Raw genomic sequence first — 14,966 nt, forward strand, 5'->3', positions numbered from 1 at the left:
TTGTATTAATATAAATGCGGTTGACAACAGTTAAGCAAAAAAAAAAATTTTTTTTTCGCCATATTAAAAACAGTACAATACAATTTTAATAATACCAACTTTTCTATAGAATACGTGTTTCTATTATCGAAAGTACACGAAAATATCAATAAATTGAACTATCTAAACGTTATGTAATACATATCGATTTATTATATATGAAATATATCTGATTTTCAAAAATAACAAGTGCAAACAAATAATTGACCGTGTGAATTGTTGAAATACTCTGTATAGAAAGTGTTTGCAATATTTTTATTAAATTAGAAAAGTTTAAAAAGCAACAATTATAACGGTTTTTCGATCGCCATTTATTTTGGTTATCGTTATTTTTTGAAAGTTTTTACTAGAATTTATTTTCGAAAATCTTTCACAAGACCACTAGTTGATGTTACTTGCAAATTTTTACCTCTCTATCTGTTATAGTTTTGGAGAAAATGAACACCATACTTTTCATAGAATTTTGATTTGTAGGATACTAAATATATTGCTTATGACTTTATTATATTAAAACTTAGATTTAAATAAATTCATGGCCATCTTTTCTGATATATTCAATGAATTCTAAATATATTTTTGAAAAAAATTGAAAACTATGCGTATATTTTAGCTGTGTGAAACAATCCGTTCGAGTTTTATGGAAGGTGGATAAGTGAGATCAAGAGAGCTGGAGGTCATAAAGCGGTGGTTGCTGCTTTTAAGCCCAGTGAAGTGGGCGAGTATCAAGCTAGTATAAAATATACTACAATATAATATAATGTGTATGTTTACTGAAAGATAAGAAAGATTTCGTATTTTATTGTTATTTAGTAAAATACGTTGTATGAAATTAAAATTAGTTGAGGATAAAGTCTTTATATGGTCTTTATATGGTCATTCACCGTTTATATTTTGCCAGTGTCTCGAAAATAATAATGGTCAAGAATATTAATAAATTGTTGCGAATGTTATTGGTTCAATTCACTTGAACTCTGTTTTGTCCTATAACAAACTTGAAATATCGCTCTTAGATAGCCACAGTCGTATATATACTTATGTACAACACGCCTGTGGTGTCACATACTCGTAACTGATATTCCTATATAAGTGATACTATATAATACTCTAACTTAATTACGGGTAAACAGAGTTTACGAAAAAATGTTTCATACAAAAGTTGTTTTTTTTATAAGGAACACACATTTTATAAAGGAATTTTTGGGTTTACAAGATCCTACAGACCTGAATACCCCATTGTTAAATATATAATATACTAGATTGATACCTGCTCGCTTCACTATGGGCTTAAAAGTAAAAACAACCGTTTTATAGCCTCCACCCACTCTTGATATACACAGTTTTCAATTTTGTTAAATGTAAAATAGTCATAATTCATTAAGTATATCAGAATAGTTGGCCATGATTTGTTTGATATTTAAAATATAGACGTGTCTTCATCTTAAATGCGACACACTGTACTTACATTATACATGAACTATATATTCCGTTCTCGTTTATAAACTTCTAATTGTAAATCAAATCGACATATTATTGATCATGTAGTGTAGGTATAGAGAAGATCATTATTTTCATTCTAAATAATGTAACAAAACAGTTTTAAAAGGAGACACTGCACTGCATGTGACTTTTAATGTAATTCAATATGATCCAATGTAAATACATCATTCATATCCCCCAAAATGGACTATGACGGTGGTGTTTAGAACATCAAAATCTATTTAGAGAATACATACAATAAATACGGGCTAGTTAGGTATACAATATTATGTTGATATTTACAGTACGGTCCATCCAAAATGTCAAGCCTCTTTCTATGTGAAAGACAAAATTGTATTGTTTGTTTGTGTTGTTTACTTTTAATCATGTATACGATATTTATTGACATCAAAGTCTCTCGATTATAATTGACGATTTTAATATGATACATACAGCGTAAACTAAATATTGACAAATGTCTTGTCTAGTTATTTTAATTAAAGAGAATTGAAAAAAATACACTCGACCCAGGACTCGAACCCGGACTTCTTGGAATCATGCCAAGCGCCCTACCAATTGGGCCATTCAAGCTCTAGACACAGAGTGCAATTTTGTTTTTTTTTTCGTGACTGGCTTCTTTTTGGTGGGCCTACCAAACTTCCTCTCCACACCTTTTTTCAAAAGTGCTGCGTTTTCAAATGAGCATAAATTTTAGACCTCCTAAATAATTCTGGAAAAGCACAATTTTGCACTGATTGCAACTGTCCCATTTTTGGAAATATATATTTGGTAACCAACGTGTATACGTATATTTTGATAGGGGGATGGTACTATACAATAGCTTTATATTAAAACTGTCATTAACAGTTCACATTGAATGACGATGATGTTTAGACTGTAACTAATATAACAGAACGATGCTATGCTTGAAGTTGTGTACATTTCTGGATAGCAAAGGCTCCACCTCATTGTATATCATTCATTGTTTTAAACATCAAACTCATTTGCTTTGCTTATATTGTATATATTTCAAATAATATTATTATACATAAATAAATACAGTACGATTCAATTATTTTATTTATCTCCTCGAGAATTCTCGATAAAATCTTTATAGTATAGTCGTCTGGTAGTTTTACCTTGAAAGTTTTCCAGGAGTTTTGAAAATGGGTAATTTTATAGACTGTGAGGAAAAATGACGTCGAAAAGTAGTTTTTTTTGACAATATCTCCTTTTCGTGCCATCTTTCGAGAAAAAATATTTTTACAAAATTAAATCTCATAAAAATTTCCACTATTTTTTTCTTAAAATTAGTAGTTTCGGCGTACGAGTGGCGTCAGGCGTACGAGATTAAGTGAAAGATTATATATTTTGAAAGAGAACTTTATTTTTTTGAAAAAAGTATATAATACACAACTTTTGTTTTAATTTTACTTAACATTGATCCTTTATTAGAAATGCTTTTGAACACGGTCTGTATATCTGTAATAAAATCCGTATGGTATACATCAAATTATGTATGTATACATAATTTATTGTAATGATATCTGATATTATGATAACATAACATAAATAAGCCGTGGTAGGTTGGGTCTTTGGAGGTCAGATCAACTACTGACTATCCGATACAGTGAATTATTGCTTTCATTGATAAATTTATTATGTAAAACTTAATAGTTATATTCTACTAATAGCAACCAAGCAGTCGTCATTTTCAGTCAGATAACTCAAGTTTGCTCAAGCTCGACTAGTAACTTCGATCGATTTCCTCCTTAAATCATAGGTGAAAATAAAAAAACATAATTAAAAAGTATAATCAATATACATAGTATAAAACAAAGTCGCTTTCTCTGTCCCTATGTCACTTTGTATGCTTAAATCTTTGAAACTACGCAACGGATTTTGATGCGTTTTTTTAATAGATAGAGTGATTCAAGAGGAAGGTTTTTATGTATAATACATCCATATTATAGTAGAGTAAGGGGTTGGAATAGGGGTTGAAAGGGATATGCTTCAAAAAATAAGAAAGTTGTGCATCGATTAAGATCAAATATTGACACGATATACAACCAGCTTCAAAGATCTATTATTTTTATCTACTTTTAACCTTCGAAGGGTAGAAAGGTGTAGCGAGAAAGTGGGAAGGAATTATCGAATATTTACAAATATACCTAAGTGGGGTATCAAATAAAAGAGCATGACGTGTACATTACAAAACTGTTATCCCACGCAAGGAAATGTGGAGGGAGGGGTGCAAGTGGGGATGTTGCCCAGCAAAGCGGGTAGTTCACAGCTAGTATAATATATAAAACATATTTTTAGCTTTGAATTTCGGTTTGAAAACAAATAACTTTCTTTCATAAAATTTCATAATGGATATGATAAAATGATATCTGGTGTATCTGTTTATCTGCATCTGTATCTGTACTAAATGTTTTCTTTCTATTTATAAATTTAAATACATACATGAGGGCCTTGTTTAACAAAATTAATAATGTCAAAGATTTTATATATAATCTAAAATATAAATTGTATATAAGCTGTTTGTATGATATCCCGACAAACTTTTAAGGGTTTCAGGAAACATTAAAACAAACATTTTTAGTTCACAAATGTATGTACCAAAACGCTTCGAAATTCAATCAAATTCCGAAACTATACAAAGTGCTTACATAACCACTCCACCGGAGGGAATGGGACTCAAAAATATGTCCTTATTGCATTTAAGGTAATACTATCAGTAATAGACTTTGCATTCAGAATTTAATGAAACTTCGCATAGTTGTCCACTATTATATCATATATAACCAGTTAAATTTTTTGAGGCCTTCAGAGAACTGAAAATCTGAACGTCCAGTTTTGTGAAATAAAATAAAATCTGTGATTTCCCATAAGGATCAATGTTAAAATATCTTTTTTTCAGTTCTCTTAAGGCCTCTAAAAATTTAACTGGTTAATTATGATATGATAATGAACAACTATGCCAAGTTTCATTAAATTCTGAATGCAAAGTCTATTACCGATAGTACTACATTAAGAAAAATTTTTCATTCAAGTAACCTGTGATTTATTTCTAATGCTTAAATTAAATTTTTCTATAAATAGGATACTTTATAAAAATGATTTAATTATTTTCTTATTTGATCAAACTCTGCATAAGTTTACAGACATTTATTATTAACTACTATGATAATGTAGTATATATGAGAAGATTGCTAAGGTCGGCCTATTAAAGTTAGGGAAGTTAGCTCACAGCTGAAACATTACAAATAGGTCTACAGCCAGCCGTAGAAGGTATTTGACACTCATTTAAGAATGAATATTATAATTTTGTGTACAAAGTGGGTTAATCTAATCTATAATGAATAAAAAATAATTTAAACAGAAATTGTAGAGTTTGATGTTAGATATCATGTTCAGAAATCAGATTGGACCTAGTTCTCCAGTAGAAATTGGACCTAGTTTAAAAAGAAAGATAATTTAATTACCGTTGATGGAAAAATTTTTATTACTATTAAGTTAATTATCGAGCCATGAATTCGATAGAAAAACTATGATTTGAATGTTTAAAAATCAATAAAATTACATAAAAAATTTGTCTCATCTAGTTATCAGATGGGTGAAGATCGACCTTATACGTCTCTTGTACTACTACATAAATGCATTAAAAAATATTTTCTTTTTGTTGCAAAACCCCCGAACCAAAAATGGGGTTGTTATAAGTTTGACCGATATGTGTGTGTCTGTCTGTGGCATCGTAGCGCCTAAACGAGTAAACCGATTTCGATATTTTTTGTTTAGTTTGAAAGATAATTTAATGGAAAGTGTTAGGATTTTAGGATATCGTACAGAAAACAACTAACAAATATATGTCTTCAAAATCGGTTCAGCTTGGAGAACATTTTAAGGCAAATTAATTGAGTGTGCTCTAAGATACGTTTCAAGTGCGAGTTTCGGGTTCTGTACCCCAAAAATTTCTCTTGGGTTTTTAAAATTTTGTAAATTTCACTTGATATGACAGGATAACATATCTTTATTACCGTTAGAAATAATAATAATAATGGGGTTTAACCTCAGTTTCTCTGACATATACGCCTATAACAGAGACCACCCACATCATTATTTGTTAATCTTTATTTATTTAATTACAAACATATTTACAATTACATGTTGATGTGGGTGGAGTCGGTTACTTCGTTCTTATCCAAGCGACGACAATGTGATCAATTCTGCACTCCCATTAATTTTAAATTGTTCACACTGCCGCTGCCTGGATTCGAACCCGCAACCTAAGTCTAAATGGACAAACAGTCCAAGGCAAACGCCTTAGACCGCTCGGCCATTTAGGCTCGGCCTTTAGAAATAATAAACAAACAGAAAAATTCCACGTTGGTGATCCAAAAACGTAAAAAATTTGTTTTGTCTACCCAAACAACTGTCTCCTATGTATAATGGTATAATGCAAGTAGATAGTTAGATAGATACATAGATAGATAAATAGATTGATAATTTTATTTAATTAATTAATTTTATATTAGAATCATATCATAATATTAAAATTGATATAATATTATATAATAATTATAATGATAATATTATAAAAATAATTCAATTATGTATTATAAATATTATTATAAATTAATAAATGCTTTGTTATAATACTACTACATATACTTAATAATATAATGTTTTGAGAAAACTTTTTTAATTAAAATCGGCATCATTGCGTGTTTTAGTGAGTTGGTATTATTTAAGAGAATATAGCTAATGCTTTTGTACTGATCATGGAATCGATCGATTTTTCGCCACTTCCGGTGAAGAAATCTCATTGAACGTACAGAAAAGTGAAATTTACAAAATTTAAAAAACCCCCGACAAATTTTTCAGGTACGGAATCCTAAACTAGCATTTGAACACTCTAAGAACACTCTTCATTAAATTGCCTTTATCCAAACTGAGTCGATTTGGAAGATCATTGCCAATTTTTAGTTTTTTCGGATACGAAACCCTAAATTCGCACTTGATAGCTAAAAACACTTTGCATGAAATTACCTTTCAAACAAAACCAAAAAAATCAAAATCGGTTAATCCATTTAGGCGCTACAATGCCAGAGATACAGAGACACACACACAATTAGTATGATAAACATATGGTCTTTCCCATTTTGCTACGTTAAATTTGCTAAGACTACGCAGCTGCTGCGGAGTTAATTTTTTTTGTCATAACATTCCCATAATATTCATAAGTTCAGGGACTTGAATTAAACAACAATTGAGAAACCGGAACTTCTTCAGTCTCATGAAAAACCACTTTCACTTAAGTATTCCAATTGGGATATCGTTTGACTGGGAACTTTTTTCATTTTCAAGGTCTTTTATAGTACTCTAAAAGATATACCTACTTTTTTCAAAAAGCCTCAAATTTTCCTATTATTTGACGTTAGAAACCTCGAATTTCAATCGCAAATAACTCGGAAAGTATAGAATTTTCGAAATATATTTCAATGACAATTTTTACTTAGAGTTTATTCTTATATCACCCCCGAAAATGGCCGGCTTTCACCCCCCTGGACCAGATCGTACAATTATTTTGTTTTAAGCTTTAAACAATGCAGACGTACAGTTTTTTTTATAAAGATTCATTGACTGTTCTTGGAATTCGAGGTATAAATCAAATAGCTCTCCACTAATTTAGAAAAGTTTGCATAGTTATTTATGTTATCCATTTTTTTCATAGCATCATTAAATATTTTTGAAAGTAATTTTTTTTACTAAAGCATAATAAGTGTTTATGAAAACATGGGGAGTATTCTGTGACAATAATTATCCTAACAACATAAAATAAATTTATGTATCCAAAATGAAAATAAACTTGTTTTTTTTTTTACGAGTAGGTACATCAGTCGTCCACATTTGATAATTATTCCTTAATTATATCTTTTCAACATGAAGAAAGCACGACCACTTTAATGACACAGAGATAAACTGATAAAAAAAACACATATAACGGACGGATAAAAGTAATAATTCATTAAGTTTTTTTTATTTTTTTTCATTCCAGTGTACTTACCGAGAAAAAAAACATAAAAAAAGCAAGTTTTTTACATGACGACATACTTGCGGACAAAGAAATGGTATCTATATGTAATGAACGTTTCAGTATTAATTGTAACGATGTTTTAATTTAATTTCTAAATTCATCATGTGTGCCAAAATATTTTCGAGACACCTGTGCTCCCTCCTAGTACTACTGCAAATGGTTTCCCAATGATCGAAATTGCAAAATCCACAGATTTTGATTTTATACTGTATAGGTGCCATTTAAGAAAGGATTTGTAAACTAAGTATTGATCGTCCATAAGGAATTTTTGATCGCTGATTACGAATCGGATATTAGATAACACGTATTCTGTCAAGTTTTCCGGGAAATCTTGCCATGTTTGGCCAAGAATTTCACTTTTCACATTTTTTGGTACAAAAACGGACGTTGATAAACTAAATTTCACATTTCGCTTATATTAAGTTATTAAGGTTTCTTGATACTTTGTTCAGAAACAATTTTTTTCTTAGTTACTGGTAAAAATGCCACGATTTTCGGATGCGGTAGCAAAATGCGTGTAATCCGACATCGAATTCGTAATGAGCAATCAAAAATACACCCTTGAGCACAGTTTGGACGGTAAATACTTAGTTTGCCGTTTTTGTGTCGAAAATCGGAATTTCTGGTCAAAATTTGCACGATTTTCGGAATACGTGACAGAATCCACGTAATCTGCCATAGGATTTGTTTTCAGCAATCAAAAATGCATCCACGGCTTGTAAATTGTACTAAAGATGAAAGAAATATAAAAAATGTTGAGCTTATGGTTCAAAACAAAAGTTTATTGAATAACCATTTTTGAAAAAATCAATCTTCAAGGGGCTATAATTGGCAGAGAAAGTTTATATGAAACTTTCTCATTTTCGAAGTTAGAAATAATTGATTTGTGCTCATGGTTTGAGACAAAATTCATTAATTCATTCCTTAAAGGGGTAACATGAAACTTTGTCATTTATGAAATACTTGTCTGTGTTTAAAATTAAAGTTAGCCAGCGAAGCGGGTTTGTAAGAACTAGTGTTCCATATATATTTTAAAAACTTTGAATAAACTCTGTGACATTCGTTTTTATTGTTCGCGAGTATATAAATTATTTTAATGGGGTGTTTTAGGTACAATGAAAAACCATAGATCAAAGAGTTAGTTACACTATCTGTATATATTATACGTATGAGGGTAGGTACTACCTCATGTAGCCGTTAAAATATGAAGTGTGCTATGAAGCGATAAAATTAACATACATTTTTCAGTAAATTAAAATAAAATGATAAAAAAGTATGGCCATGTAATTCATAAAAAAAAAATTTATAAAAGATCTAAATAAACACGCAAGCATGAGAAAACAATTAGCAGATTTTTCATTGAAATTTTAGAAGAATCATGGTCCCAGGTATTGTATCAAATTGGTATGGAAATTCCATTTATCTCAGAAACGTCTCAGAATCGATTAAATTCATTGTCGATATTGGCGATTGGAAAAAGTCAAATTACAAGATGTTATGAGCGATTTTGTGTCCAATTGTTTTTTTATTGTATTTACCAAAAATAAAGTTTAAATTAAAACACCCGCGTCTCATTTTATTCACATCCCAGGAATAAGGGCTCTCAGAATTGCCTTGGGGCCCCAACATGGTTAATCCGGTCCTGCTGAAAATTCTCTGACAAATATACACGTGTAGATGCTAGCTAAAGGAATTTAGTCGTAAATATAAATATAATATTATAATTAAATTAGTTTAGCTGAAATTAATTAATTAATTAAAAATTATAAATCAACTAAATTAATTATATAAACAAACAGAATTCACATAGATAATTATGATAATTTATAAAAAGTTGACTACACCGAAAGACAAAACTTAAGAAGAAACTATCATTATGAAAGAACACTTAATTTAATTGGACAAACACTTATTTGATTTCAGAGAAGTGACCATTTTAAAGTATAAGAGCATAAATAAAATAATGTTTTAAGGTCTTACGAACGCCAGGGCAATTTTCAAAATCCAATAGGTCTCGATGACTTTTGAGCTACTACGCACATTTAGTGTCCTGGGCTCTCCTATTAAAATTATACAAATGAATTCATTCTAAAGTATTTATTTTTAACTAGAGTGATACCCACTCGCTTCGCTGGGTTTAAAAGTAAAGATTGATAAAGATTGCTCTCGCTTATCTTCTTTCTATAACACTCGAAATAATGGTAAGGATTGTTTTACACGGATAAAATATATGTATGGCTTGCTATCTTTTTAAATATACAATAGTCGTAATTATTCATTGAGTATATCAGAGAAGATGGCCGTGAAATATTTGAGTATTTTTACAGAAATCTGTAATTTATGGTAATGTCAAATGACTACTCTTACAGAAATCTGTAATTTATTCGCTAGTTTTAGCGTGAAAGCGTAACAAACAAACAAACAAACAAACATGCTTACTTTCGCATTTATAATATATAGAGATTATTAAAAAGACACACTTATTTACATTAAAAACATATAAGTAAGAAAAGTAAGTACTGCGTAGAAAATTTTTTACATTTTTCCATTAAAAATAAATGTTTTTCAATAAAAACATGTATTTTTGTAGTGAACAAACTTTCTCTAACGTGTGTATTCTTATTATTTGTTAGTTAGCATTGAAAAATATCAATCTTTTTTGGTGAGGGAAACTGTGGTTTAGTCATATTAACTAAATAGCCCTGCCAAATAAAAACAAAATTATAAACAATTGTAAATTGTTCTTGTACACAAGCTATTATTAATTATTATAAACAAATATGGAACAGTGGAAAGGTAAAACAGCTATTGTAACTGGTGCTAGTGCTGGCATTGGAGCGGAAATTGTTAAACAATTGGCAAAACACGATATTAAAGTAAGATATTTTTTATAAAATTTATTTATTTTATCTCTATTATTACTAAGATAGTAAAGCAGTATCGAAGCTCTTACTGTAGTCAAATCAGTATTAAATTTTTTTCTTCAATCTATTAAACAATTTTAATAATTGAATTTATAATAATAATTGAACCAATACCTGACATTCCCTATTTTACTCTCTTAAAGAATGAAGTAAAAAAGTGATATAGTAAACTTCTATTTTGAACCATGAGCACATACACACTGTGTCCAAAAAATAAGGAGACATTTGAATTTAAACTGCGCGCGTTTATTGTGCATTATGAATTCCTTCCGCCCGGCCAAACAGTCAACAAGGAATATTATTTGAACGTTATGCGTCATTTGCGCAACGCTATCCGCCTAAAAATGCCGGATATGTGGAAAAACAAGTTATGGTTTTTACACAACGATAAGGCACCATCCCATACTGCACTCATAATTCGTGATCATTTCGTCAAAAACTCAACCCATACGACGCCGTGCGACTTCTGGCTGTTCAGCAAGCTCAAAAGACCGCTCCGGAGACATCGTTTTGATACGATAGAGGAGATCAAGCCGCAGCGAAGACGGAACTGAAGGCAATCCCGGAAAGTGATTACAACCACTGTTTCGAAGGTTGGAAAATCCGTTGGCATAAGTGCATTGCATCGGGAGGGGATTACTTTGAAGGGGATGAAATTGATTTGGAAGAAAAAATGAAGAATTTTGAAAATAAAGACAATGTCACCTTATTTTTTGGCCACAGTAAACATTCAACTCTCATTTTAACCCCTTACAGGATGAATTTTCAAAACTCTCCTGTTAGTGCACATCTACGTCTTTTAAGGAATGTGTGAACAAAATTTCATGCTTCTAGACCCAGCAGTTTCGGCTGTTCGTTGATCGATCTGTCGGTCAGTCAGTTAGTCAATTTCTTCTTTTATATATTTTGTGCTTCAATAAGGTATGATATGATTTTTTTAAAGGTATTTGCTTTGGCACGTCGTGCAGAACGTCTTCAAGAATTAGTAAAAAGTGTACCTGGAGGTCAAATATATCCACTTTGCTGTGACATTAGTAAAGAAGAAGATATTCTTAGAGTATTTGCTGAAGTGAAACGAATAGCTGGTGGTGTAGATATTTTAATTAACAATGCTGGGATAATTGTATCAAATTTTCTTTTTGGTAAGAATTAGTTAGATAATAAATTAATAATTAGAATTAAAATAGGTTAAAGGTGAACATGGTCGCATGTTTTGGAACAATTATCATTAATTTTTCGAGTAAAAATGTTTTGTTTATTATTATTTGTTTTGTGCATTGTGTCCCGCGGCTATATTTTTTTCAATAATTACTCTCAAGGTTATTTAATGTTGCTGATTCATGTATAATTACGTTTTTATAAATTGTTATGGATTAGAGCGAGTAGTATTTTAGTATGTTTATACACAGATGAATACTTTACCATTAAGTATGGGTCCAAAGTTCTAAAAAATTCCGCTGTATAAATTTCAATGATTTGTGGATATAATTTAAATAATAAAAGAAATAATCAAATAACAGAAATAGGATATTCTACAATTTTTGAAAAAATACCTCAAAATGTTGATTTTGCTAATAAAAAGCCACCAAAAATTTATTTAGGAAAAATACAAACGCTTTCTTGCCAAAAACTTAAATTAAATCTTAAACCTTTTTTAAACTGTAAAAAACGCGCGCATCCAATTTGATGACGTAATATCGGTATCAGTATACGAAATAACACAAATAAGTTTGACAGATATATTCATAGACATCTGATTATAATAAATATAAATACTTATTATCTATGGATATATTATACCCAGCTTGGAAGCCTTGGAAACTTAAGGATACTAAATTTCATAATTAATAATTTTATAACATGATTACATACACTATTCAAATTTTTCCAGATGGCGAAACCAGTGATTGGGAACGACTTTTTAAGACAAACGTGATAGGTTTATGTGTAGCTACACGTGAAGCATGTAAATCAATGATGGAACGTGATGTTAATGGGCATATAATCCATATAAATAGTGTATTAGGTCATCATGTACCAGCATTTGCAGCAAAATTGGTAGGATTAAATGCTTATCCTGCCTCTAAACATGCTGTAACAGGACTAGCTGAAACATTACGTCTAGAATTGCTCAATAATAACAATAATAAAATTAAAGTGACGGTAGGATTCTAAATATTATTTAATTCAATTTAATGGAGGATATCTTTATCATTAAATTCGTTTTTTGCAGAGTGTAAGCCCTGGTTTGGTGGATACCGAACTCGATACTGCCGCTAATAAAGATTTTATTGCTAATGCACGCACCGTCATGAAGCCTTTGGATCCGATAGATGTAGCAAATGCTGTGGTTTATGCTTTGAGTACTCCCCCTCATGCTTTGGTAAGTTAACCCTTCTAAAAAATTTGCATTGTCTATACCGGGTGTTTTTTTTTATAGCATGACATTGTGCAACTCGAAAAATAAGTATAATAGAGGAAACTGCTTCAAACGAAAAATTTTACTTTCTTAGGCACACACCTTATACAAGTATTGACTTCTATCTAAAATTTCAGGTTCAATTAAAAGCTCATTCTAATTTATAACTGGCAAACGTGAAACGAACATCTTAAATTAGAAAATAAAAATTAGCACTTTTCGCGTTTTCTCATTCAATTTGACTAAAATATGTCTTCAACTGTACGGTTTGCGGAAAAATGTTTCGGACAAAAAATGTTACTTTTTCAATCAATAAACACTTTCTAATTTAAATCTGTGTGTTCATGGAGAAGACTGAGCTATTCATTGAGCCTGAAAACCTAGGTCAAGTTTAATGTCTGCGTAAAGTGTGCGCCAATATATCCAACTGTTTTTGTTTGAAACATTTTTATCGATAAAATCTATTTGTTGAGTTACAAGCATATATTAACTTAAAAAAAAACTATGTATAAGTTTTTTGTTATTAAGACCGTAGGTATTAAAAGACGTTAACTTTGAAGCTAAACCGTTTGTAATCTAAATAGTCCGGAAGGTAATCGTACGACGGTTGATACTTTTTTCATAAATAATAAATAGTTGACATCAAACTTACAAAAAAAAAAATCGTTAGCTTTTTTGTATGAACATGTTAAAAAATATGTAAAATATAGTTATGGTAGTCTAGCAACTTGTTAAGCATATAAAGCTTAATAGTTGCCTACATTCATATATTAAACTATATACATATTATTATTGTATGTAATTAGTACTATATATACAGAATGTTCGATTTACATCTAGGCATATAAATATCACGAGTATGACAGAGTACATGCGTTAAGCAATGAATCTAAGTGATAGGTATTATATACATGTGTTGAAGCTTCGATATGCGTTGAGATAGTTGTAAGACACTGGAACCACAACAGATAAGCCACGATACAAGTCACTTTTGCAATTTTATATAACACCTATAATACCTCTTACTTAGATGCATTGATTAACGCGTGTACTCTGTCATACACGTGATATTTATATGCCTAGATGTAATTAAAACATTCTGTATATATTAAAAAAAACTGCGAAAATTGTAAACGGCTTGGTGAAGGCTCGAATTCATCTTTCAACCTACTATAAAAAATGATTATTTATTTTAGAATTCTTTTATTTCAGGTAGCGGAACTAACAATTCGTCCAATTGATGAACCATAACTTTGATTCATGAAAACTAGAAAAATGTGAAGATATATATCAAGAAATTCAGTTTTTAGATATTTTTAGATTATGTAGATAAAAAAATTTAAAAAAAAGAAAAACTATAAAATTTCGTTGTCAATTTAATTAAGAATTTCCAAAAATACCTGCTTAGTTCACCCTTCCGTCATTTAAGGAAAGTGTGTACAAAATTTCATGCTTCTAGATCCAGCAGCGTTGATTGGTCAGTTTCTTTTTTTTTAATATATAGATAATTTATCTATTTATTTAAAAACTTTTTATATAAAAGTGAGTAAATAAATAGGTCGCTGAATTAATTACATAGCTATTAATTTATATTCATTATAGTTAATTATAATAATTACCCTAAGGCTGTTCATTTTTGAAAATTTACAGTTTCAAATTTTATGTTTATATGAAAAGTTTTTATTAATTAAATTTTCAAAATAACAATTTTTTTTCTTTATTGAAATCATTAAAACAGGTTTGCAAAAATATCATTTTTCAGCTCTAGGTGTTTCTATGTTTGTTTTTGATTAATTTCATGTTTTTAAAAGGTGCTGAATCAAAATAAAAATCTACATTTCCCTCTATAAAGTTAGATTTTCGTGCAATTTAAAAAGCGAAAAATCGTAAATTCAAGGAGGCGTACAAAGTCAATCAGATTACGGTACCTGAAGATTAAAAGCAATAAACGTGTTCGAAGTTGATAGTGCTAAATATATCAATGAAGAAATACTTTTGGGTTCTTTTC

General features: G+C 29.9%; 1 protein-coding gene across 1 annotated transcript; it reads left to right on the forward strand.

The window, feature by feature from the left end:
- The first annotated feature begins 10,310 nt into the window (after positions 1-10,310).
- LOC123293275 (farnesol dehydrogenase-like) lies at positions 10,311-14,271 on the forward strand. Its single transcript, XM_044874038.1, has 5 exons — positions 10,311-10,491; positions 11,483-11,681; positions 12,431-12,702; positions 12,773-12,922; positions 14,171-14,271. The coding sequence occupies exons 1-5, from the start codon at positions 10,396-10,398 to the stop codon at positions 14,207-14,209; spliced, it is 756 nt and encodes a 251-aa protein (XP_044729973.1). The 5' UTR covers positions 10,311-10,395; the 3' UTR covers positions 14,210-14,271.
- Positions 14,272-14,966: the final 695 nt, after the last annotated feature.

The sequence above is a fragment of the Chrysoperla carnea genome, chromosome 2 (genome assembly GCF_905475395.1).
Source record: "Chrysoperla carnea chromosome 2, inChrCarn1.1, whole genome shotgun sequence".
Classification (NCBI taxonomy): domain Eukaryota; kingdom Metazoa; phylum Arthropoda; class Insecta; order Neuroptera; family Chrysopidae; genus Chrysoperla; species Chrysoperla carnea.

Bases quoted from the DNA above. Each gene is read 5' to 3' on its own strand.
- LOC123293275 (XM_044874038.1), top strand. From the start codon at position 10,396: ATGGAACAGTGGAAAGGTAAAACAGCTATTGTAACTGGTGCTAGTGCT. The intron at 10,492-11,482 runs GTAAGATATTTT...ATTTTTTTAAAG, and splicing joins TGGCAAAACACGATATTAAA to GTATTTGCTTTGGCACGTCG. The intron at 12,703-12,772 runs GTAGGATTCTAA...CGTTTTTTGCAG, and splicing joins ATAATAAAATTAAAGTGACG to AGTGTAAGCCCTGGTTTGGT.